Here is a 26,044-nt window from a genome sequence, read left to right on the forward strand (position 1 = left end):
TCAAACGATTTTTCAAAATTTTCATTTTAACAACAATTTTTTTTACAATGAAAATTTTGAGTACTTTTAATTAAAAAATAGATTCCAAAACAACCGTTAAAGATAAATTAATAAAATTTCCAGGATTTATTGTCGAATATCTATATTTTATAAAAATATTAATAGCATAAAATTATTTGTTTATTATCCCATTGTTAATTAACTTTTAAGTAAACAAATGAAAATTTCATTGACTTCTCCCTCAAAAAATGAAACTTTTTTTCATGGGTTACATGCGTTTATTATTAAAGTTTAAGATCCCAAAAGAAAATTTGAGTGCTCGTGATTAGTTTAAACAATATGAATTTATTTATCACCGCGCGCCGGTCGCTGAGCATTCTCAATACAGTGCGCAGCCGAGCGTCTCAAGCTCTACTGCAGCTTTGGTTAGTCATGATTGAAAGTAACATTTAAAAATATTATTACTAAACAAATTTTATTTTTTTTAAACAATATCATGATTAATACAATAAAATAATTTTTTATTATTAAACTGAAAAACAGAGAAAACAAACTAATAATTAAATTTATTATTAATAAATAATAATTTAGAAATTATTATTGAGTGATTATTAACACATTAGTTATTTATTAAATAATAATCAGGCAAAAATAAGTAATACCTAAACTTAATTATTAATTAATAATAATTTATAAATTATTATCAAGTAATTATTGATACATTAATTATTTATTAAACAATAATCATGGAAAACTGACATATAACTAAACTTAATTACACCGGCACACAAAAAAAAATAAGTTCTCTGTACTTTTGACGGGACCGATTTATTCCCATGTATTTTGACCCGCTGAATCCGAATCTGAGGTCCGTTTAACCCGTATACCTTCAGATTTTTAGAAAACTTTAAAAAACCTCAAAAATACACAAAAATCGACCGTTTTTTAAATTTATAAATTTTTTTAACCCTAACTAAGCATGATTTTTATGTATTTCGGTCCTCCACATACTAACCTGAAGTTTATTTAAAACATTAGCCATTTAAAGTCTGAGTAAATTCCAAAAAACCCCAAAAAATTGCAAAAAAGCAAAAAAATTCTTAGTATTGTGATGAAAAAAATTTTATAGGGCTAAATAAATAATTATTTTCATGTATGTTTATCTGTCACATATAATTCTCGAACATCCATGGCTCAGACATCTCTAAAATTTTAAATAAATGGCAAAAATTCAAAAAAAATCGAAAAAAATAAAATTTAGTATAACAAAAATCATTTTTTAAATCGAAATAAATAAAAGAAATCATATTGTTCGATCTGTGATATATATATATAAAAAATATTTTGGCCTAAAACATAAAAAAATTTTAATATGCTTCAAAAAAATTTTTTTATCACAACACTAAGAATTTTTTCGCTTTTTTGCAATTTTTTGGGGTATTTTGGAATTTACTCAAACTTTAAATGGCTAATGTTTTAAATAAACTTCAGGTTAGTATGGGGAGGACCGAAATACATAAAAATCATGCTTAGTTAGGGTTAAAAAAATTTATAAATTTAAAAAACGGTCGATTTTTGTGTATTTTTGAGGTTTTTTAAAGTTTTCTAAAAATCTGAGGGTGTACGGGTTAAACGGACCTCAGATTCGGATTCAGCGGGTCAAAATACATGGGAATAAATCGGTCCCGTCAAAAGTACAGAGAACTTATTTTTTTTTGTGTGCCGGTGTTATTAATCAATAGTAAATTAGAAATTATTATTATCTAATAAATAATAAATTAATTATTTATTAACCAATAATCAGGGAAAACTATCTAATAATTGAACTTAATTATCAGTTAGTTTTCCCTGTTTCAGTTTAATAATAAAAATTTATTTTATTGTATTAATCATGATATTGTTTAAAAAAAATAAAATTTGTTTAGTAATAATATTTTTAAATGTTACTTTCAATCATGACTAACCAAAGCTGCAGTAGAGCTTGAGACGCTCGGCTGCGCACTGTATTGAGAACGCTCAGCGACCGGCGCGCGGTGATAAATAAATTAATATTGTTTAAACTAATCACGAGCACTCAAATTTTCTTTTGGGATCTTAAACTTTAATAATAAACGCATGTAACCCATGAAAAAAAGTTTCATTTTTTGAGGGAGAAGTCAATGAAATTTTCATTTGTTTACTTAAAAGTTAATTAACAATGGGATAATAAACAAATAATTTTATGCTATTAATATTTTTATAAAATATAGATATTCGACAATAAATCCTGAAAATTTCATTAATTTATCTTTAACGGTTGTTTTGGAATCTATTTTTTAATTAAAAGTACTCAAAATTTTCATTGTAAAAAAAATTGTTGTTAAAATGAAAATTTTGAAAAATCGTTTGAGGGATTAATTTTTCATAGTGACTACATACGAAAAAAATACATAGACTTAATTTTCATGACCAAGTGGAAAATGGGGGGTCCACTTGACGTGATCTTGCTCAGCTGTCAAAATAAAAAAGTACAAATGGTAAACTAAAGAATTTTTTGAATAATGGTAATAGTAAAATATTCACCCTCGTCCATACTAGAAGGTGGTTCACCGGGCGTGCCAGCAATAATCGGGGCGATCATATTGTAATCGTCCTCGAGGTTGATAAACGGCGCGGTGTTCCAACGCGGTGGTACATTCGCAACCGATCTCTGGGTAGCGACTGGCCTCGTGACAGACACCGGTGATGAAAAGAGGGAGAGATTCGTCGGTGAAATCACTCCGGACATCGAACTGATAGTAGGGTACGTAAATATTTGCTGTATAATAATTAATAAATAAATGACCTATTTATAAAAATAAAAGTTGACACACTCAAAAAAAACTAAAAAAAATTGTTAATCTATTTGTTATTAATTAATTATTACTAAATTATCTATTAAAGTAACTGACAGTTAATTGAAGACATACCTGTCCGGGCTGCGAATGAAAGTGAGCAAAAGTATACTCTCGACTAGTATGAGGAGCGGTCACGAGAATCCTCGTCGGACTTTTCCGTCCACTGTCAACAGAACTCTGACAGTTCGAACCCACGAGTCCGGCCGCGGCGGCTGCCATCTGCTGGTCCTGTTGATTCTGTGCGGCTGCGGCCGCGGCAGCTCCGTTAAGATCCGAGGGGTCCGCGGGCGATGAAGACGAAGTTGGCGGTGAACCCGAACCTCCGGTGGCCGTCAGCTCACCCGTCGAACGTATTATCGCGACTGGCCTTGCCATCGGAGCCGGAGGCGGTGGCGGCAACATCGAACTCGGATAATACTGTGAGAACTTTTGCATACCAGCGCGTTGACCAGTTAATTGGGTCTGGAAAATTCACATACAACTGATCATCATAATCAACTTTTTTTATTTTTTAAATGCTCCAATCACTTGAAAAAAATTAATTTCTACTTCATCAAATTTTAATTTGAAAATTCAAGTTAATTTTTTTAATAACAAATAACAAAACTCATTTGTAATGTGACTGCCAAAGTCTAATTATTAAATTTCAAATTTTTAAAAATTTTTTCGAATGTTCCCCTCCCCCAAAAATTTCATTTATTTTTTCCTAAAGTAATCAATCAATGAAATAAAACCGTCAGAGTAAGAATTAAAAATTTTCTTGACCCCGCCAAAAAAATTCAAATTCAAATTTATTTAAAATTGTAAACTTAATTCAATTCTTCCATTTTCTTTTTCTTCAATGACCCGCCAAAACTATAAAAAGACATAAATTCAGATAAAAACTTTTCAACTGACCAAATTCAAATACTTTGATTGTATTTAAAAAAAACCAAGACAGTCACAAAACTTTTCTTACTTTCTCAATAATAACAATAATTTGAATTATTACTGTTATTTAATTATTAATAAAATACTCAAGTGATTGGAGCACTTAAAAAAAATGTGAATAATAAGACAATGTTGAATCCGGAAGCTACCTGGGGTAGTTGCTGAGTGTTCTCAGCCTCTTGGCAAACGAACGTGACAAAGTCCGAGAGTGTGTCGTGACCATTTTCAGGATACTTGACGACTCCGCTTGAGACGGGATGCTCAGGTTGATAATAGGCAAGACCGGACATACCTCCGGCCTGCCCTGAACCTCCGGCGAGTCCTTCATGAGGTGAATGTAGCCCTGGAACACAATCCGCTTAAATTGCAACAAACATAACAGCATTTTGTAACATTATTGCCGGAAGCTAACCATCCACCCCCACTTACGCCAATTTTTATCAATTATTGATTTTTTATCTGTCAAAATAACATAATTTATATTTTTAGTCAGTTAGTGAGCAGCTAACAGTTCTTTTAGTCATTGAGGGGGTGGCGGTGAGTTGGCAATCGGCGGAGGTGAAAGAAAGAGAAAATTAGTACAGGGAAGTAAAGAGAAAGTTGTGGATTTTAGGGTTGGGGGTTATATTTTTTTAATAAGGTACTTGGACAGAATGGGATAAGCGTGAGACTGCTTGACTGGCTGGCTGACTGCTGCTACATGTATATGTCTGCTCGTACACTACGTCATTATTTTATACGATGTTAGAAAAATAGTTTTATAAAATAAGTTAATTTTTTATGCTCGAGATTCGGGAAAGACGAGGAGTTATGCTTTTAACGGAGAAAAGTATTGTTGTAGAGGTAGAGAGTGGATACTGGAAATAAAAAGCTAAGGAAAAGTAAAGGAGGTTTCTGGTGATTTGTGGACGGATAAAATGAATTGGTCGGTGTCATCGTATAGTTGTACGTATCGTTGCATACGGTAGATATATTCATGTATCATATATATGCAATGTAAGGAAAAAGAACAGACGGTGGATACAAGAGCATAAATCCGGGTTCTTCAATTGGATTTACACTTGTCTCGCTCGTCTATCTTTACCTAAATATCACGGTACTAATGCCATAAAGGCTTTTTTCTTTTTATTTGATATTTATATGAACAATTTTTTTCGAGGGCTGTTATTTTTTAAATTTTGTTGTAAGCAAAAATGTGATATCCCATACGAAAAAAATATATATCCGGATATATCCGGGCAAATCTGGAATATGTCTCATATATGCAGATTTGCCCGGATATATCTGGATATATATTTTTTTCGTATGGGTACTGAAGTTAGCAGACAATTAAAAATTTTTTGATTTTTTTTTGAACAATTAAATTTGAAGAAAAACAAAAAAATAAAAAAATGCACATGTAGAAAATTTAAAAGACTACAAGTGCATTTTTTTTTAAATATTTTTTTTTTTATAATTTATGGTTTTTTTTTAAATTCAAAAATTATGACGTTGGCTAATTTCAGTATCAGCAAAAATTTATAGTCGAGTAAAATGGGCATAAAAAAAATCATTTATTTAGTGGGTGATTTCCAAAAAATTAAAAAAAATTTTTGATAAATATAATTCATAAGTAAATTTATATGAAATATTATTTGCCATACAATAGAAGAAAGGATCAAAATGAAATTTTTAAAAAATTGAAAATATAAAATTTCATATAAATAATTTAATTATTAAAGCAATAAATTAAAATTATGAATAATTTTAAAAGAAAAGTTTTTGGATACTCCATTTTTCCGGGTTATCTATCTAATATTTTATGAAGACATACTTAAGAAATCTCTTATGTAAGTTATAAATAAAAATACTTAAATTAAATTAAACACAAGCTCAAGATCGAAAAATTTTCCAAACTTCTTAGAGTATTAATTTAATAAATTTGAATACAAATCCGTCATGGAATTTAAATTAATTACACCGCAATGCGTCACCAGTTTAAATTCACAGAAACTCATAATCTTAAGATCTACATTTTTATTTAAATTATTCCAATACTTAATTTATTTTTATCAATTATTTCAGTACTCAGTACACTAAAAAACCCAGCACTCTGCTCAATTAACAATAAATAACAGTCCTCTTAAAAAATAATTTAACAAGTGCAGTTGCAATTTTTTTTTGAATTTCATAATTAAAATTCACGATACTATTAATTTAAAAAAATTTGATTTATGGCATTAGTAACACGATACACACATATAGTGCAACACACACATCAAACAGCAAATTATATTTAATAACAATAATAGTAATATATGTATTTAATAATAATAATAATAAACAACAATTAATAAACACAGATCAAGTAACATGAATAGTAACGACATCCACATCAACAATGTTTATAGACACATGTAACAGGTGTATATAGTTTTATATACATGGAGTAGGCTTTGCGTATAATACATATTTTAGTTCAATATATATAATATACGGTCAGCATGTATGGAGACAGTGAACAACACCAAGATCGCAAAAAATTTTTATGTAACTTATAATATGTACACAGAAAAAAAAAACTTCTTGACGCAAGAAAAATTTTCCACCATAAATTGAAAAAAAAAAATTTTTCTTAACTTGAAAAAATTCGCTCCCAGGAAATTTTTTTTTAATTTCATAAATTGAAAGTTTTCTTGGGCAAATAAATTTTTCTTGGAGTGAGAAAAAATTTTCTTAAGATTAGAAAAAATTTTTTCCCGCCCTAAGAAAATTTTTGATTTCAATTCATAATTTAAAAATTTCTTGGGACGAGTAAAAATTTTCTTGCGTCAATAATTTTTTTTGTGTATGTATGTAGTGCATGTAAGTGTGCAATATACATAATGGGTGTGGGCAGAGCTAGTGGACGGGTTTTAAGGATAATGGATGGCCAGGAGTACTGATAGACTAAAAGTTTTCGAGATAAAGTTAGAGAAAGATTAAGAGTCAAAGAGTGATAGAAAGATTTTAGTGATATTAGTGTTCATACGAATAAATAATTTTTGAATAGGTCTTATATACATATATACACATATATGTATATTTATATGGAAGTATGCATGTATGTAAGTCGATCGAGGTCAATAAATTCCATCCAGCATACGACATACCCAGAGCATTGGCCGTGTACAGTGAGTGAGATAGAATACATAAGTAGTCTAATATCATAGTAAGGAATAGCTGATGATAGTGGTGACAGTGCACATGACAGCTTTAACTTGGATTCATGAGCATGCTTTTGTGATTTTTACTTTTCATATCTCAACTCGGATTATTTATTTATTTATACAGGCATTCATATTTTTTATGCTGCTTTTTGATTTATTTCGCGGCCTGGAGAATTTTTTTTTTATTCAATTACTGACAATTTTTAATTATTATCGACAAATTTGACTGAGTATTCATTTGTAAAAATTGAACAATTACTTAATTAAGTTTTATGATATGATACTGAAGTTAGCCAACGTCTGATAATTTTTTGATTTTTTTTTAAAACGATAAATTATAAGAAAAAAAATATTTTAAAAAATTGCGCCTGTAGTTTTTTTAATTTTCTACATGTGCATATTTTTAGTTTTTTTTTTTCTGTAGTCAATTCATTGAAAATAAAATTCAAAAATTTATAATTGTCTACTAACTTTAGAATCATTTTATGATACTGAATTTAGCAGACAATTAAAAATTTTTGGATTTTATTTTCAACTAGTTAATTACAAAAATTAAACAAACTAAAAATATGCACTTGTAGAAAATTTAAAGAACTATAAGTGCAATTTTTCAAAATATTTTTTTTTTATAATTTGTCGAGTTTAAAAAAATCTAAAAATTATCAGACGTCGGCTTACTTCAGTATCATTTAAGTTTTTCATTTTGAACTTGAAAAATTTTTTAAATTTTATTAATTTAAATTTCCCGCTTTTATTATTTAATGCATGTCAGATAAAAAAATATAAATAATTTGAAAAAATTAAAAAAATGAATATTATTACAATAAATTTGAATTATTAAATAAAATTTCAATTTCAAAGCCCATTAATTTCCTCCATCAATCCGCGGATGCATGACAAGATTTAATAAAAAAAAACAAATTTTTTCCCAAAAATACATGACGCGCGTACTGAAATGAAAAAATTTAATTCAATTTCATAAAACCATAAATATTTGATGGACTTCACATAAAATTGAAGTGGGAAAACCGTATTCCCACAGACCATCAATTTAATTTAATTTTCAATGGTCAAAAATATTAAACCCAAAAAATAATCTACAAGGTCAGTAATTGAAACATTAATCGATTACTCAAAAATATCGACATAAATAAATAAATAATTTAAAGTCCAAGTTTAAGCTCAATGCGTCTCAGTTTATTTATTTACAAATAAATAAGTTATCAAGTGAAATGAAATTATGAATAAATAATAAATTATCATACAGGGGATGGTAATAAATGGTATATGATTGGAAAGGTTTTAACAGACAGACGAACAAGACAATTAGACAGACAGACAGACAGTGACGAGCTTACCGATTAAATATAATCAGATTGACGTGCGTACTATTACCATTACTAGTAAAGTACATTACATTACATTACAGTACAGTACAGTACAGTACAATATGTGTAATACGTGAATTAATAATACTGGCATTACATTTGTCTGTCTATCCGTTAGTAAGTCAATGCCCCTTATTAATATGCTTTCCATAAAAAAACATCCCAAAAATAATTATCAACATTTCAATTTTATCATAAACAATTTTTATACCCTGTAAAAAATCGGGAGTGAATTCGGAGTCACTACGGATTTTATTTGAATTCAAATTTACTCTGTTACTCGGTAAGAAAAAAATCACTTCGCATACGGAGTAAATTTGTGATTTCGGAGTCTGGATTTTATTTAAATTCGGAGTTTTAATTTTTAAATAAATTCCCCTCGGAGTAAATTTCAAGGGATGGAATAAAAAAATCTGCTCGCCTTCACTCCGGATTTGATCCGAGTTCACTCCGAAATTTTTTACAGTATACAATAACAGTAACATTAATTTTTGAGAGTAAGTTGTTATTAAAAAACGAGCGACGAACGATCGGAACAGGCAACACACAAAAGTGCAAAATAAAATTGCATTAAATAAAAATAAAATTTTATTTGTTTGTTATTTTTTTTCGAGTAAATAGATATAATGTAATTTAAGATATTTGGTTATAAAAATATTGAATTTGTCTTTTATTTTTTTTTTATTATTTATTTTTTAGGTTTTAATATAATCACATGCTTGAAAAAACGTTTGAGGATTTCTCTAAGGGGAGAAACTTGTGCTCACAACTAAATCGAAGTTTTCTATGTATAACATCACCGGCAATCTATAAATCACGCGAAGCTCAGGCCGTAGGGTAATTGAAAAAGCAAAAAGCTTGAATGTTTTATTTATCATTTTAGTTTTTTTTTTACTTCATGTCTCTATTGCCTTTTTATTTTATATATGTTTTATCAATATATTATTTATTTTTGTGTATATTTAAATAAAACTAAATATTTTGTACTTTTGATATTTGACTGCATAATTTTTTTCTGTCACAAGAACAATAGTAATTAATAATAATAATTTTAAAAAAAAGAATAATAACAGCATTATAAAAACAATCGTGCACACATTTTGCAGGCGGCTAATCCAGTACATAATTATTTATAATTAACAGTTGTAAGTTTTAATTCAATGCAATTTTTTAAATTTCATTTTTATTATGCAACATGCACGGAAAATTTTTTTAAACTTTATAATTTTTTTTTAATATTTAAGAGGTGAGCAAAACAAAGATTTTTTTGTTTTTGAGTAAAAAAGGAGTAAAAAAAAATGTAATAAATATTTTTGAAAAAAAGATAAAATTTTGGGAATTTTACGGTTTTCGTGGTGCCGCTAAATGACCGTGAATTCTTGTAGAACTCGACGAAATAAGACTTTCTTAAAGAATAAAATTTTTCGATATCTCACTTAGTTTTTGAGAAAGATGGATTTTGAGAAAAATGCAATTTTTTCAAAAAGATAAAATATTTCATAGATTTTAATATCTTCAATTTTTTTGTATTTTTTTCCGGAAAGTACATTTGAAGACGAAAATTTGGAAAAAAAAAACGTCTGGTTTAGCCCATTTTTGAAGAAGTTGTAGGGATTTGAAAAAAAGTCTTATTTGATTGAGTTCTGCTAGAATTCGCGATCATTTGGTGGCGCCACGGAAACCGCAGACTTTCCAAAATTTTGATCATTATAGTTTTTTTTTTTAACAATGGGGTGGCTTCAAAAACCCAAATTAATTTTTTTTCGTTCCAAATAAAATTCAAAGTAAAAAAATCGGAGTAAATTTAAAGTATGAATATTTATAAGATAATTTGAGATCAAAAACTAAAAAATTAAATTTTGTATTAGAAAGTGTCGAATTATTCAGTAGTAAATAAATAATAAGAATATTTTTTGAAATTTTTATTTTTAACCAAAATTTTTGTCATTTATTTTGCCCGCCTCGAATGAAGCAAAATTTGAATTTTAAAAATTAAATTTATTAACAAATTTCATGAAAAAAAATTATTAATAATCAATTGAATACTTGCAATTAGTGTAATAACGAAAAAAAAAGTAATAATTTCCGTGATATAAAAAAAGTTTTTTAATAAGATGTTTAAATTGTTAATAAAATGATCTGTGAACGAATGATTATTAAAGTCTAAGTATGAGTGTAAGTGTAATAATACGAATAAGAATAAGAAATTTGTATTAAAGAGAATAAGAGAGCAAGTTTCTTGAGAATGATATCTACTGGAACATTATCATAAGATGAAACAAGTTTCAAATACTTTTAGTGGTATGTATTACATATGTACATGTGTATGTAAATGTATTGAGTATAGATATGTAGATATGTAGACATGTAGATAAGAAGTGTAAGAGGGTGAAAAAGTGAGAGACGTATAACATTATACAAGCAATACGCTAAACTTTGCTGGGCAATTTCATGGATGAACAGGTGTAAAAAGGAAGTGAGACATTGAGAATAAAAGTTTATGTTAAATAGAGTGAGATAAAACAACTTTAACAAGATAATGCAACTATATGGATATTTTAAAACTATTCCAAAAGACATTTGTCAATGACGCATTCATTTACTCTGATGTTTTCTAAATAAAATTCGTTTTATTGAAAAAAAAAAATTTTCCGCGACCTACACTCAGAAAATTAAGTAATTGTGTTTATTATGCTAAATTTTTAATTCCAATCGAGAATGATTGGAACGTTTTTCAATGCAAAAATAGTTAGTGATATAATTTTTTTTAATAGACATAATAATTATTGGATGATAACTTCTGCAATAAATTTCGTAACAGTTACCTTCCTAATAATAACAATTATAATTTCTGATGGTAATTGTTACCATCTGGATTATAAATATGAGTATTTAGAATAATAATAATAATAATTAACTCTACACTGTAAAAAATCACCGGGGTAAGTCCAAGCGGTGTCGGTGTTAAAATTAGCGGTGTTAAATTTACCTCTAAAAGCAGTGTGAAAATAACGCCGCCGCCGGTGTAAATATTCTGTACCGGTGTTAAAAAAAATTCTCCGGTGTTAAAATAACGCCGCTGCCGGTGTAAATATTCTAGACCGGTGTTAAAATAACGCCGCCGCCGGTGTAGATATTCATTACCGGTGTTAAAATATTTTACTTTGTAAATATTTTTACTTACTCGATCACTATACTCGTTAATAAATAATACTCGTTATTCATTTTCATAAAGAATTGACATTTCTTGTGATTTATGATCTTTAAAGTTAATATTCCAAGCGGATACAGTTTAGCCCGCTTTTACACCGATATTACTCCAATTTTACACTGATATTACTCAGATTTTACACCGGTTACCCTGCTTTTACACCGATATTACTCCGCTTTTACACCGATATTACTCCAATTTTACACTGATATTACTCAGATTTTACACCGATATTACTCCGCTTTTACACCAATATTACTCCGCTTTTACACCGATATTACTCCGCTTTTACACCGGTTACCCTGCTTTTACACCGATGTTACTCCGCTTTTACACCGATATTACTCCGCTTTTACACCGGTTTTACCCTGCTTTAACACCGGTATTTTTAACACCGGTGAATTACTCCTCCTACACCGGTGTAATTTCATTTTTACACTGGTCGGAGTTAAAATGAGTCCATTTAACACCGCTCTTTTTACAGTGTAGTTATCATACAGGATTGTAACAATTATTATAAATATGGTGAATATTACAAACTACAATCTAGATGATTTATAAAATCATCTAGATAATATTCACTACTATCCTATTGATAGTAGAAATTTTACCATAACTAGATAGTAGTTTCTATTATTTAATTTTCTGAGTGTATCGCGTGATTTGTTAAAAATGACAAATACGAGGCGATTAAAATTACAAATATTTTTTAATTTCAGTAAAAGAGACTGGAGTAAAATATGAGGAAGATTCGGAAAAATTTAATTTTTATGAGATTTTGAAAAAAATGTTCTATTATTAGGCCACAATTTAAAAACTCATGAGATTTGATTTTTTTTTAGACTTTCGAATTGAGAGTAATTATTAATGCGGTATATTTTTAGTGGTGTAAAAATATATGAGTATTAAAATATTAAAAAAAGACATTTGATAGTAAAAGCTCAAAATGATATTTTAAAATATTTATCAGGACATTTTGTTTGAATTATTACCTTTTTATCTACAGTAAAAAAAAATCAATATCTTCACTGCTGTAATATGGTACTAAATAAAAAGCTAGAGAAATACGTTATTTCACTGGGAAAAAATAAATCAAAACTTGTAAAAATATATTTGTTTTTCGAAATCAACAAATCTGATTAAAATAAAAAATAAACCGAATTTTTTTTCTCCATTTTTCCCGGTCTCTTTACTTTATTTTTAAATAAAAAAAATTTGCAGAAAAAATATTAATAAGTTGTCTAATTTGACTGAATAATTAAAAATTTGAAGCTTAAAAAAAAAACTAGATTTGTTTCTAAAAAAAAATAAATCCGTTTACTAGTGTAGTGTACTATTATAAAGCGTGTAGAGAAAATGTTAAAATAAAACGAGAGAAAAGTGTAGGCATCAAATAAATAATAATGAGAAGCAACCTGACGTGACAGCAATGTAAAAGTAACTTGAATAATTTTTATTTTTAAAACTTTGTTCTTTTTATACACTATACATACTACTGTTGATTTTCATACTCGTGTGCACATAGTTTACACCCAGATAAAATGCTCGTGATCAAGAATATTTAAAAGCCACAGTTATCATTATAAATAATATATAAAACAAAAATATATAAATAGAAATAAATAATTATCTAGTGCATTCTTCAGGGTTAAAACTATTTCGCATCACCACAGTACTTAAAACTTTAAACGAAATTATAAAAAATAATAATAATAATAATAATAATAATAATAATAATAATAATAATAATAACAATGGGATCAAAATTATATATGGTAGATATACATATGCAAAAACACGTACGTACAATAAATGTCAAGTTAACGAGACGCACGTTTAAACATATCCCCGTAAGAAAACTCTATATATATATACATATATATAAATACATATATATATACTGAGAAAAAAATAACCTTTGGAGAGATTGTATTTTCCCACTAGAAATTTCGATACGAAAACTTTAAATTCAATAGAATTTTGGTTTGAAAATTTCAAGGTTTCATTCAAAATTATTTTGTAAATTCAAAAATTTCCAGTTCAAAATTCGCGGGTTTAATTTTTAAAAAATTTGAATTTTTCTGGTAAGAAAATTTCCCTTCAGGTTAAATATGAAAAATTTTCTTAATTTGCTCGAAAATATTTTTTACTAAAGTTATTTTTTTTCTCAGTATATATATATATGAATATATATACTTATATAATATTAAAAATAATAAATAGAGATGTTATTCGTTCTTTGATAATACAGCCGTGCGCACATACGTCTACGATAAATATATACGTGTACATGTCGCATTAGGTAGATATATAGTATATATAAATATATATATGTATATATTAACATGATAACAACGATATTTTCACAATGTACCTTTTAGTCGAGTTAGCGAGCTTCTCTGAAAATGCTCGGGCTCAGACTGAAACAGAGATCACGCGTAATCCACGATTAGTGATTCCCAGATTTTATTTTATTATTATTTTTCACGATAAAACTTTTTGGCTAGTTGTTATTGTCTCTTGTTGTGTATTAGAGTTGTACTATACCACAGCATAATATTATACCGTATCAGAGCACCATAGCAAGAGTTAAAGTATCACGATCAACCCCTAAGACAGCGTCTTTATACTTTAAATCCTTTTAATCCTCTCCTCTGGAGTTTATACATGTCCTTTTTCGTGGACAAACTTTTTAAAACTTTAAAGTTTACTCGTTTTAAATTAAACTTATTCAATTTAATGTTTGCTTCTGTTAATTAATTAATTTTTTTTTCCTTTTATTCACTTATTTATTTCATTAATAAATTGTTGGTGAGATATATATATTATTAAGACTTACAACGATGCCTAAGTCAGCTCAGAATGGGTTTATCGCATACTGGACATATTTGTTATTGTTGTTGTCACACAGAAAAAAATAATTTATTGGTGTAAGAAATTTTTTGTATTAAGATAAGAGACCTAGTACCGGATCAGGGAACTAGTACCCGATTACTCATGTATTTGTATATTAGGGTAGTCGTTAAAAATTAAATTTTCTCAGGCACCCTATAAAAAGCTTCTTTTTAGTGAAAAAATACATGGGGAATTTGGTTTTTTCTTTTAAAGTAAAAAGAACACGTGCCAGGACGATCAAAGTTCATTTTTCGATACAATCGCGGTTTTTTTTAAATATCTCATGAAATATGCAGATTAAAAGAAAAAATTACAGGAACAATTTTGTAGGAAATTAAATTCTTGACAAAAAAGGTCATATTGATTTTTTTTATAAAATGTGTATTTATGAAGATATTTTTAAAAAACTGTTTTTAGATCTGATAAATTGAGCGTTTTAAGGATTACAAACGTTTTTTTTAAATATCTCATGAAATATGCAGATCAAAGAAAAAAATCATAGAAACAATTTTGTAGGAAATTAAATTTTTGACAAAAAAGGTCATTTTCATTTTTTTTATAAAATGTGTATTTACGAAGATATTTTAAAAAAACTTTTTTTAGATCTGATGAATTGAGCGTTTTAAGGATTACAAATTTTGAAAATAACATTTTTCTAAGTATATAGAAACTACAACAAGTATTAATGATTGATATGTTACGAGTTACGAAGTTGTCTATATTTAAGAAAAAAAATTATTTTTAAATTCGTTATCCTTAAAATGCTCAATTAATAAGATCTAAAAAAGTTTTTTTAAAATATCTTCATAAATACACATTTTATAAAAAAATTAGACATGACCTTTTTTGTTAAAAATTTAATTTCCTACAAAATTGTTCCTATGATTTTTTCCTTTAATCTGCATATTTCATGAGATATTTAAAAAAAACCGTGATCGTATCGAAAAATGAACTTTGATCGTCCTACGGAACGTGTTCTTTTTATGGGGCGTCTGGGAAAATTCAATTTTTAACAACCATCCTAATATCTATATTTACTAAATACAGATATATAAATACATGAGTAATCGAGTTTTAGTTCCCTGATCGGGTACTGAGTCTTTTACCTTCCAAATTAAAGGCGAAAATTTTCTTAGGTCGAGAAAAATTTTTTTTCGGGTAAGAAATTTCTTCTTGTGCCGAAAAAATTAAATGTTTTCAATTTATAATACAAAAAATTTCGAGCGGGTAAAATATATCGCCAAGAAATAATTTTTTTCTGTGTATAGTTTAATTTTATTTTGTCGACATAACAACAAAATAATCGATAGAGGGAAAAAGAGAGACGGATAATGAGAGAAACATAAAGGGTGTAAATGGTTGTAATTTAAAAATCAATAATTGATATTATATAAATAAATAAATTAATTAATTAACTTAATAAATGATAATTAATTAAAATGTCTTGTGATAATTAATTGTGTTGAAATAATAATAAATGTCTATATATATATAAATATATAAATTGGCGAATACAACGTGTTTTAGGCGTGAGGCGATGAGTTAACAGCGGCATCGTTATTGGCATTATTATTATTATTTTTTTTTATTTATTTATTTCATATATTTTTTTATCGAAAATACATTGTCGCTCTATGAAATCCTGATTTATTGCTCATGTCCGCTCGCGGATCTCATGAGACCAACATTTCAACGCATTGTATTTTTTTTTTTTCATGCAAATATGGGTTTTAATAAATTTAAATATTTTAGTATATTATTGTTATTAGTATTGATATTGTTGTGGTTATTCTTCGAAAAATGTTTATTTAGTTAATGGATTAATAAAGAAAATAAATAAGGCCAAGACATACCTGTTTGAGAATGAGGTGAGTCGATTCCGCGGTGGCCGTCTTCGGGCCTGAGTACCGGTGAAAAACTTGGCGCACTTGATACCGATACCGTGGGCGCTTTGTCAGTCTTGTCGTTCCTTATGAGCTGGTGTACCGGTGGTGGACCTAAAATTATTTATTTTTAATAAATTCATTTTTTTTTAACCCACATTTTAGACTTTTGCTCTCAAAAAATATTCTTTCAGATATTTTTGATTTCTCATCTCACCCTTCAGTTTGAAAAAAAAAATTAGAAATTTTTCAAGTCTCAGCTCAGTAGAAACAATGCGCAATTCTGCATACAAAAAAAAATTTTCGACTGAAGGTAAATATTCTTGATTCAAGAAAATTTTTTTGGAGACCTAAATTTTCTCAGATAAAGTAGAAATCTTCTCCAACCAAGACGAATTCTCTTGGCTCAAAAAAATCTCGACTTGGTTCCCGAAAACGTTTGTCTTCAAAAATATTTTCTTGACTCAAGATATCTGTTTTTTCTGTGTGGGTTTTGATAAAAAGTAAAAATTAAATTCTTTTAATCCAACCGCAGAATCCTAGATAAGATTAAAAAAATTAATGTAAATCTGAAAGAAGATTTTTCAGTACGAAAATAGGTCGAGTCTTATAATTATAATGAATATTATTTTAATAAAACAAATATCATAATAATAAAAATAAATAAATAAAAACATGAGCTTACTGAAGCTAGCCGCGGGCTGAGCGTGATCCGCGGCGGATGCCGCGGATGGAGGGGTATAGCTGCTGCAGTAGTACGGCGGGTGCTCTATTTTGATCGCGTTTATTTGAGGCTGCATGTCGCTGAGGTCATGCAATATGGACGCTGAAACCAGACGTACACGCATTACGCTGCATTATTTTTCGTTCCACCTGAAGCTCAACTCAATTCTCAACAAATCATATTAACCAACCGCACACTCCCTCTTTCTCATATTCATATATATGCATCATATATATACTCACACACTCGCATTATTATTTTCAATCCTATTTTTCAAAAGCAAATCTGCCTCCGTTCCCTTTCAGTAAATATCGAGTATTAAAAAATAAGTAAAAAAAAATTTAATTAAATGAGTAATTAAATTTATTAAAAATAAAATAATGTAAATTTAATATAACGAGTCTTTTAGGTAGCTAACGTGTACAAAGTTACTTCGAGCATTGTTCGTTTCTATAAATATAAACGGGTTGCATACTAATCTACAGTATTATATACCTAACACACGTACGCGTTGTTACCGAGCCTCAGAGGCTTTCGCACTTGCATTCGTCAAGGCGTTTCGAATCACTTAACTTTTTTTACCCATACTCAAACCCGAGCTCGAACCCGGACAATTAACGTCCCCATAACTCCGTCAGTTAAAATAAAAAATTAAATAATTCCCGGGAAATTCAAATAAAATGAAGTAGACCATAAGTCTGCTCGCGACAAAACATTTATCTAAAAAATCGTGGATACTTTCAAAAGGTATTGAGACCTATCTAAATAAATTACCTTTCGAAAGCATCCATTTAAATGAAATTTAAAAGTAAATTTAAATAATTTAAGTCTTTAATTATAAATTTAACGACTGATTAAAGGATTATCTAATTTGTTTGGACACCGTCGTACCTTTTGAAAGCATCCAAAGCTCCTTGGAGCTGAAGACACCGGTCGCGAGGATTGTGTCGTTGCAGACGACACCGTTATACAGTTCATGGTAACCTCCACCTGAGAACAAATCCACAATTCTTATATTTATTTAACCTTTTTAATAAAACACCTCCTGCTCTCAATTACAAACTCAGTCTTAGTCTTAGTCTTATCTTTATTATCGTGCTCGTACGGATTTAAATGTAGTTGCATAATTTTATGTACAAGTACCTTTTCGCCTTCTCTCCTCTTCTTTGTTCGCATTGCAAATTCCGTTTAGTACTTCTGAAAAAATATAAAATAAAATTCCTCCTATTTATTGTTTACTGACTTTTATTTAAATTTACTGTTGTTAATTAATATTTTAAACAGGAAGAGTAACGTTCGGACCTTACGCAAATGGTTATTGCGCAACATATCACCGAAATACCGTCAAGACAAAGAAATAAAAATAAATTAAGTATAAGGTTTAATTGTGTGTTGAGGAAAAAAATAAAATAAAACTAAAACTAGCCAGTGTTGGTAAGTGAGAATCACATATATATTTATATATATATATGGAGGTAAGTTAGTTAAGTTAGAGTGAGCAGTAAAATGTACTTTAGTCGAGGGTGCAGAAGCTTTTTGCGTGCCTGGCATCCCTGACAAGACTAGCCGATAGTCTTGATAAAAGAGTAAGTGTGCATGGATGTGTTTTTCATGTGTGCTGGTAACAAGTAACTGGTTGTAGTGTATTGAGGTTCAATAAAAAAAAAAAAAAAATGATGATAGAGAACAGGGTTAAATAAAAACAGTTGACCTGTCGATATAATAAAAAGAGAGATGATGCGTGTGCCCGCTTAGTCAGCCCATAAACCCGAACATACTTCGTAAAACTTTGTAAAGCAAAGACTTTTTGACTCTGATGCTGATGAGAGCTTGATTTTCAACAGATATTAAGTGGGACAAGTCTGTTGAGGAAAAGTCTTTTGGGATTTCCGTATTAACGTTTAACTGTTTATTAATATATAAATATAAATGTGTGTGTATAAATATATATGTGTGTATTTATATATAAATATATTTTAAGGCACTTGAGATGATATTCATAGATAGATATATAATGACGATCGCAAATGTAAATCAACATAAGCGAGGGACATGCTGACGAGAAAGAGCCTAGATATTTTTAGAGCTACGTTTTATATATACATATATACATATATATATACATACACACACATGTCTAGACAATTTTGTATACATACTCTCCCTCAGAAGACTTTTGAGAGACACAAACTGTTTGCGGGTACAATCTTGTTTTAAACATGGAGTCAATTTTAAATTTGTCCTTCTATTTCTGAATATATGTATACCCATCTATATATATATTTTTGTTATTCATGTACCGAGGGTATGTAGAGTGTAGTTTTTTTTTTTTTTTTTTTTTTTATATATATATATATATTTCAGTTTAGTTTTATTTGGCCTTTTTGTGAACGAGTTTTTTGCGAGGGTTTGTGATATGAGGGATGAGTAGGAAGTATGAATACAAAGACCCCGAGACACACTGCAGCTAAACTGGAAGCCAACAACAATTTTTATTTCGGAAATGTTGAATAGAGTTTGTGAAACTCGTATCATCGTGATTCCCTGAATAATACTATATTATGTAGTACTGGTGTTAGTACCAGTGTTGGTGTACTGCGGACGTAGATGTACACTCGAATAAGCTGTTGTGGAGTCACCCGGCGAGCTAAATATCGCCGAGGTAGTTGCGTAAGTTAAACGACGTCTGACGACTAGGATGCTGCTGCTAATGCGAGCAGACGAGAGGGTGAAGGGGCTTGCGGCTCTGAATCTCGACTCTACACTCTCAGCTCTAGGGGAAGAGAGCTTAGTTTAGGTACTTTTCGTTGTGACGATAGTGCGGTGTAGACTACAAGGCCTGGGACAGGTGCTTCTACAAATTGACGAGCCATTTTAAACACACATTACATCTCCCCTTGCTGGCTCTGCTCTCACCAGAGGAAACCCGGGCTTTTAAACGTTTCCTGGTGTTGCTGTAATCCTCGACTGTAAATGCTCCTCTTTCTTACTGTACTTTACTTTACAAAGTAAAAGGGGACTCTATTACACTTATGGCTCGTGCTCTTTGATCCTTAATTTAGATTTTTACTTTTATTTTTTGTTATATATTTTTCGTGTGAGCTTTAGGGTCTGCAGAGTAATTTTTAGTGAGCGAAGAACAGAGAGTGAAAATTATTACGACCGCGAGACACGCGATATTATGATGAAAATGAATAAGTAGATGATGATATATTTGTATGCGTGGGCCAAGTACTCAATCACTGGCACCTTGAGTTGACGCGGTGGCCGATCAACATCTTGTAATCTTAAAAATTCTTCATTCTCATCCTAAAATACTCGTGTCACAATACAATGACAAATAATAAATGATAAATAAAAACACGCGAGGTAAAAAAAAATTTATATAAAATAATAAACGTGAGATAACACACTTTTGTAGTTAATAACTTTGTCAAGTAGATAAAGACTTGGAAAGTAATTTGAGTTTGGTATAAAGTTAAAAAAAAGGCGATACGAGGAAGCGATTGAAAATAAAGGGGAATCGCGGTTGATAAGTGAAAGAAAACTGGTGTGACACTCAATGGACTTGGTACGACTGGGAGGATGTGGATCCAAGTGAAAAAGTTTTGCTGAGAGTTGAATGCGAACATCGAACGACAAGTATCACCACAAGTTTACAAGCTCGACGGTGCAACCTTGGTCCTTTATTCCTTAACATCTGAGGACGGGCTGGATAGAAAGAGAGACCCGAGTCTCAGAAAGCGATGCAACTTACGGTTGAATTTTCGGGGACAAATAAAAGGCGAAATCGTTTGAGCAATAAAAGTTTTAAGCTTTTTTTTATCCTCAAAGTGTTCAATAAGAACGGAAGAGTGAAGAGTCAAGCGACCGTAAATGGGCAATGCCTAACCTACCCCATGCTTTGGCACTGACACTTTTTTTCTACTCGTGCTCTTCTCTTTTTCTACACACACACACTCTCTCACATATCAAACTCTTGTCTTTCTCTGTCTCCTTTTAATTCACTCTTCAGCATACTCTCTCATTCCTTCCTTCGCTCACTCATCCTTTCTTCCTTCTTTCTTTCTTTCATTTCTTTCTTATTTTTATTGCTCAGAGTGTAGTAGGCCTCAGCCAATTTTTGCGTCAACCAGCTGTAAACATTGGAAATGAGGCTGCCAGCAACCGATGCCATCGGGTGCCGTACTTATTCATTGACGCTTGTCGTAAGCCAGAGATTGACTTACTGGTGATTCAACAAGCTCTTCATTAATGCGCACCCGATTCTCTCATTGACACGACACGAGTAGAGTACGACAGGACAGAGAAGAGAGAAAGCAAAAAAAAATTTTAAAACCCCGCAGCCTAATTAAATTACCGATTAAATCGACAACGGGCTCAGAAATTTGTTGGAAGCAGCGATTTGCTCGGGTCAGGTGACGTTTATCTTGGAGGGCTTGTTGATGATGGTCATGGAAAGTAAAATTGGCAAGAGACACGATGAGAAACACCCGGTAAATGTTGATTTGAAATAGTCTTTCTCTTTCTGTCTATTCTATATCCGCGGGTACGGCAATACAACGTCTACAGCTAGAGCTATTGCTATTGCTGGTGCTCTCGACTGACTCTCAACTCGAGCTGGGCTTTTGAATGAACGAGTGCAGAGTCGAGAGTTTAGTTGAGTGAATGAGTATGAGTATGAGTATGAGCATGAGTATGAGGATGAGGATGAGGGAACGTTGGCATGCGATGATGATGGGGACGTGAATTTTATACTCGCGTTCTCTCCCTCGCTACTACTCATCTTCGCTTTCCCATTCATAATAATTTACTGGTGGACACATTGTGTTGGCCGACTCGCTGCTGGGCTATTTTATGTTTACGAGGGAGTTGTCGTAAGTAGATAGAGAGCTCATGTTTATTCGAGGTGATGCTATCGTGTGGGCTAATATCACCGGTATTGTCTTGTCTATCGTTTGTTTATTGTTATAATAGCCGTGTAGCGGGAGTATTTAGATATTCAGATGCTCACCGTGACTGGTAATAAAGTTTGCGAGGTAGAGGTCCAGTTCCCGGACGGAGACGTTGATGTGGTATGGGTTCACGCACAAACCCGGCTGGGCACACTCGGCCGTCTTTTCCAACCGCTCGCCGTCGGTAGATTCCAGTGGGATCGCTTTGAATAGAATCACCATCACTAGATCCAACCGCCAGACCTTTGATTTTTCAAAATTTTTATTCGTCATTTTTTTTACTCGAAATAAATTTTTTAAGTTAAATTTTGACGTACGTCAAAAAATTATCAGCAAAAAAATGGAGCTTCAGAGCTGATTTTTTTTTAAATTAAATTTTCAAATAATTTTTTTTTTTTTTATTTATGATATTGAAGTTAGTCGACGTCTAATAATTTTTGGATTTTTTTTAAAACTAATAAATTATAAAAAAAAAAATTTTTGAAAAAAATGCACTTGTAGTTTTTTAAATTTTCTACATGTGCATATTTCTAGTTTTTGTTTTTTTTTGTAATTGATTTGCCGGAAAAAAATCCGAAAATTGATAATTGCCTGCTAACTTCAAGATCATTTTATGATCCTGAAGTTAGCAGACAGTTGAAAATTTTTGAATTTTTGTTTCAACGACTTAATTTAAAAAAAAATTAAAAATAAAAATATGCACATTTTGGAAATTTAAAAAACTACAGGCGCAATTTTTTCAAATATTTTTTTTATTATAATTTATCATCTAAAAAAAAATCCAAAAATTATTAGACGTCCGCAAACTTCAGTTTCATGATCATTTTTATTTATAAATTTAAATAAAAAATTTTTTATTGATTTAGATTAAAAAGTAAATGAAATACAAACTTTGTCAGCTTGTCGGAGACAGTCAATCCGCCTCATTTTTCCTTTCTGGTCAGGATTGCTGAGCACACACATAGCTGGCCTTTTTCCCGTAATACTCAGTACAAAATCCTCTCGATATTCTTGTGTAATATCTTTCCTCAATTTTCCCAAAAGTCTTGAGGCCCATTTCTGCTTCACCTCCAATTTTTCATTCTGAAAAATAAAAAAAAAAAAATCAAGGAGTAAAATAAATAAAATTATAAGACGATAAACACTAGAACCGTAATTTATACAATGCACAAGTGATTAAATAGCAACTTGAATAAAATGTTAGTTTAATAAAATGCATCACGCGTACTGTGATCTCCCCGCCCGCAAACCGCTTGCCTAGCGCCCCTTCACTCTCTCCTTATTCTCTCAACCTTATGCTACTCTCAACTTCGGAGTCACATGTGGAATAGAAAATCCACACTCGAGAAACGCATCGAAAGCGCACTTTAGAGGAATTCACATGTCGTCGATCCATCCTAGTAGTTCAGGATCGTTTCCCGTTCGTGGGAGCGCCTGGGAGAAATTACGAAAAAAAATAAGGAAAAGGAAAAAACATAAAAGTTTAAACTTACAAGCAAAGGAGAGTCGTGGCATCATCAGGTATGCAACCCAAGTGTCTTTTCGCGATCGTAAATAAGAAATCGTGAGTGCGTCGCCGTTGATCGTACGGTTTTCACGACTTCCTTTATACATTACTCTCTTTCTTTATTTATTTACTTTTTTTTTTTATTATTTATACCAAACCCGTGTTGGTCTTTTAACATTTCGCTTTATATCAAACTCAAAGAGAAATATAAATATATACATTTACATACACATAGAATATGTTACAAATAAAAGGGGTAAAATGGACCTTGAATTTTTTTTATAATCAATTTATATGGTACTGAAGTTAGCCGACGTCTAATAATTTTTGGATTTTATTTTAGACGGTAAATTATAAAAAAAAAAATTGAAAAAAATGCACCTGTAGTTTTTTAAATTTTCTACAAGTGCATATTTTTAGTTTTTTTTTTCTTTTGTAATTTATTTGTTAAAAAAAATCCGACAATTACTAATTGTCTGCTGACTTCATGATACTGAATTTATTCATATTTTAAATCTCGTAATATTTAAATTAATTTTTTGTTTTTTACAATAAAATTATGATCCCAAAGTTAACAGACAATTAAAAACTTTCGGATTTTTTTTCAGCAAATTGATTACAAAAAAAAAAAAACTAAAAATATGCACACGTAGAAAATTAGAAAAACTATAAGTGCAATTTTTTCAATTTTTTTTTTTTTTTTATTCGTTTGAAAAATATTCAAAAATTATTAGACGTCAGTTAACTTCAGTATCATAAAATTTAGTCTAATTCCTGAAATAAAAATAATTTTTTTTGTGATCATCGATAAAATATTTTCTCATTAAAAATATTTTTTGTAATCAGCGGCCCATTTTTCCCACTTTTGTCTGCAAGATATAAAAATTATGTGAAAAAAAAAAACTAAAAATATGCACACGTAGAAAATTAAAACAACTATAAGTGCAATTTTTTCAAATATTTTTATTTTTTTTATTCATCGTTTGAAAAATATTCAAAAATTATTAGACGGTTAACTACAGTATCATATAAAATTTCGTCTAATTCCTGAAATAAAAATAATTTTTTTTGTACTCATCGATAAAATATTTTCTCATTAAAAACATTTTTTGTAATCAGCAGTCCGTTTTTCCCACTTTTGTCTGCAAGATACAAAACTTTTGTGAAAAAAAAAAAAAAACTAAATAATGATAATAAGTTTTAATAAAAAAATTGAAAGAATGACAAGGAAAGAAAAGCAATATTTTTATTTATTATAATAATACGGAAGGCATATGTGACATGAGACATACATCTATTTATGTAAAATGTTATATCTTATTGCCAGAAGTGTTTTATATTATAAAAGTATAAAGAAGACACAGAGGTAAGGGAGGAATTGAGTAAATAATTTCCAAGTAGATATATATTGGTCGGTGTTGACGATGAAAACGACGACAACGACGACGTGTGTATATAAAGATACGTATAAGAAGGCGTGGAATATTCCCCCGGATTTCTCAATATGACCTGCGTTGCAGCATGAGAACAGTTGGAAATATTGGACGTTGCACATTGGACGTGAGAGAGACGAGGTGGACTCTCGAGGCCCGAGGTGGAGACTTACTGCTGGTGGTGCATACAATCTGCATGCAACCGCTTGTTCGTAATAGCAATGGCGTTACACTACATTGTACACACTACAAAATTCTACTCCACACTACACAGCAAAGCTTGTAACGTAGTCGTAGTCTTGGTTGTCGTCGTAGACACTGATTCTGACACTAACGCAAAACGCGCGGCGCGCAACAGCTGCCGCCAATTTATTTTGGAATATCGCAAGTGGATAAAGCTGCTCACATCCCTCGAGCTAGAGAGAGAAAAAGAGAGATAGAAAATAAAGCCTCGTGTCTTCATGTGACGACCACGCGTGTACCTCGGACATTTTGCTGTCCATTACACTAACATCCACAGGAAAACATCGTCCCGAATATTCTACATATTTTTTATTTTATTTATACGCTTTTTCATCTTTGGGCGCGAGCTTTTAACCAAAATAATATTCAAATTCTTTTTTTCGATTTTATATTAAATTTATTAATTTTACGTAATTTTAAAAATTTATTACTTTTTGATAATTACACTGTAAAAAATCGCGAGTGATTACGGATTTTATTTTAATCTGAATTTACTCCCACTCGAACTTTCGGAGTTTTTACAGAAATTCACTTCGCATATTGGAGTAAATAGCCCTGCTTAAAAAATCCGATAGATTCTTATAGCTGTATGTATAAGGCCCTATACTTAACTATAGCTCTTCTCATAGAAGTCATTCATTTTTATAAAACGGTGGAGTTAAGGTTCACCAAGGTCACGGGAAACACGGTGAAATGTCCCCGTGGTCTTCTTATCACTTTGAACTGATTTGAAGTCGATTTCGCGAGAATTTGATTCCTTAAGAGTTACAAATTGTGATTTAGTTTCAAAGTTGCATTTAGATTTAAAAAA

At 30.1% G+C, this 26,044-nt stretch overlaps 1 protein-coding gene across 7 annotated transcripts in view; it reads right to left on the reverse strand.

Moving 5' to 3' along the window:
- LOC130669236 (nuclear factor 1 X-type) overlaps positions 1-26,044 on the reverse strand; it is a 40,309-nt gene that overhangs the window by 1,669 nt on the left and 12,596 nt on the right. For 3 of the 7 annotated variants that reach the window (XM_057471981.1, XM_057471983.1, XM_057471985.1), the window contains exons 3-11: positions 22,942-23,133; positions 22,110-22,293; positions 18,239-18,292; positions 17,987-18,085; positions 17,057-17,197; positions 16,342-16,485; positions 3,956-4,149; positions 2,949-3,338; positions 2,563-2,797 (exon numbers count right to left, since the gene is read on the reverse strand). In XM_057471981.1, the coding sequence (XP_057327964.1) occupies positions 2,563-2,797; positions 2,949-3,338; positions 3,956-4,149; positions 16,342-16,485; positions 17,057-17,197; positions 17,987-18,085; positions 18,239-18,292; positions 22,110-22,293; positions 22,942-23,133 (1,633 nt within the window). The remainder of the gene's footprint in view (positions 1-2,562; positions 2,798-2,948; positions 3,339-3,955; positions 4,150-16,341; positions 16,486-17,056; positions 17,198-17,986; positions 18,086-18,238; positions 18,293-22,109; positions 22,294-22,941; positions 23,134-26,044) is intronic. The other 4 variants (XM_057471986.1, XM_057471987.1, XM_057471982.1 and 1 more) reach the window with 3 other exon arrangements.

Source organism: Microplitis mediator, chromosome 6 (genome assembly GCF_029852145.1).
Source record: "Microplitis mediator isolate UGA2020A chromosome 6, iyMicMedi2.1, whole genome shotgun sequence".
Classification (NCBI taxonomy): domain Eukaryota; kingdom Metazoa; phylum Arthropoda; class Insecta; order Hymenoptera; family Braconidae; genus Microplitis; species Microplitis mediator.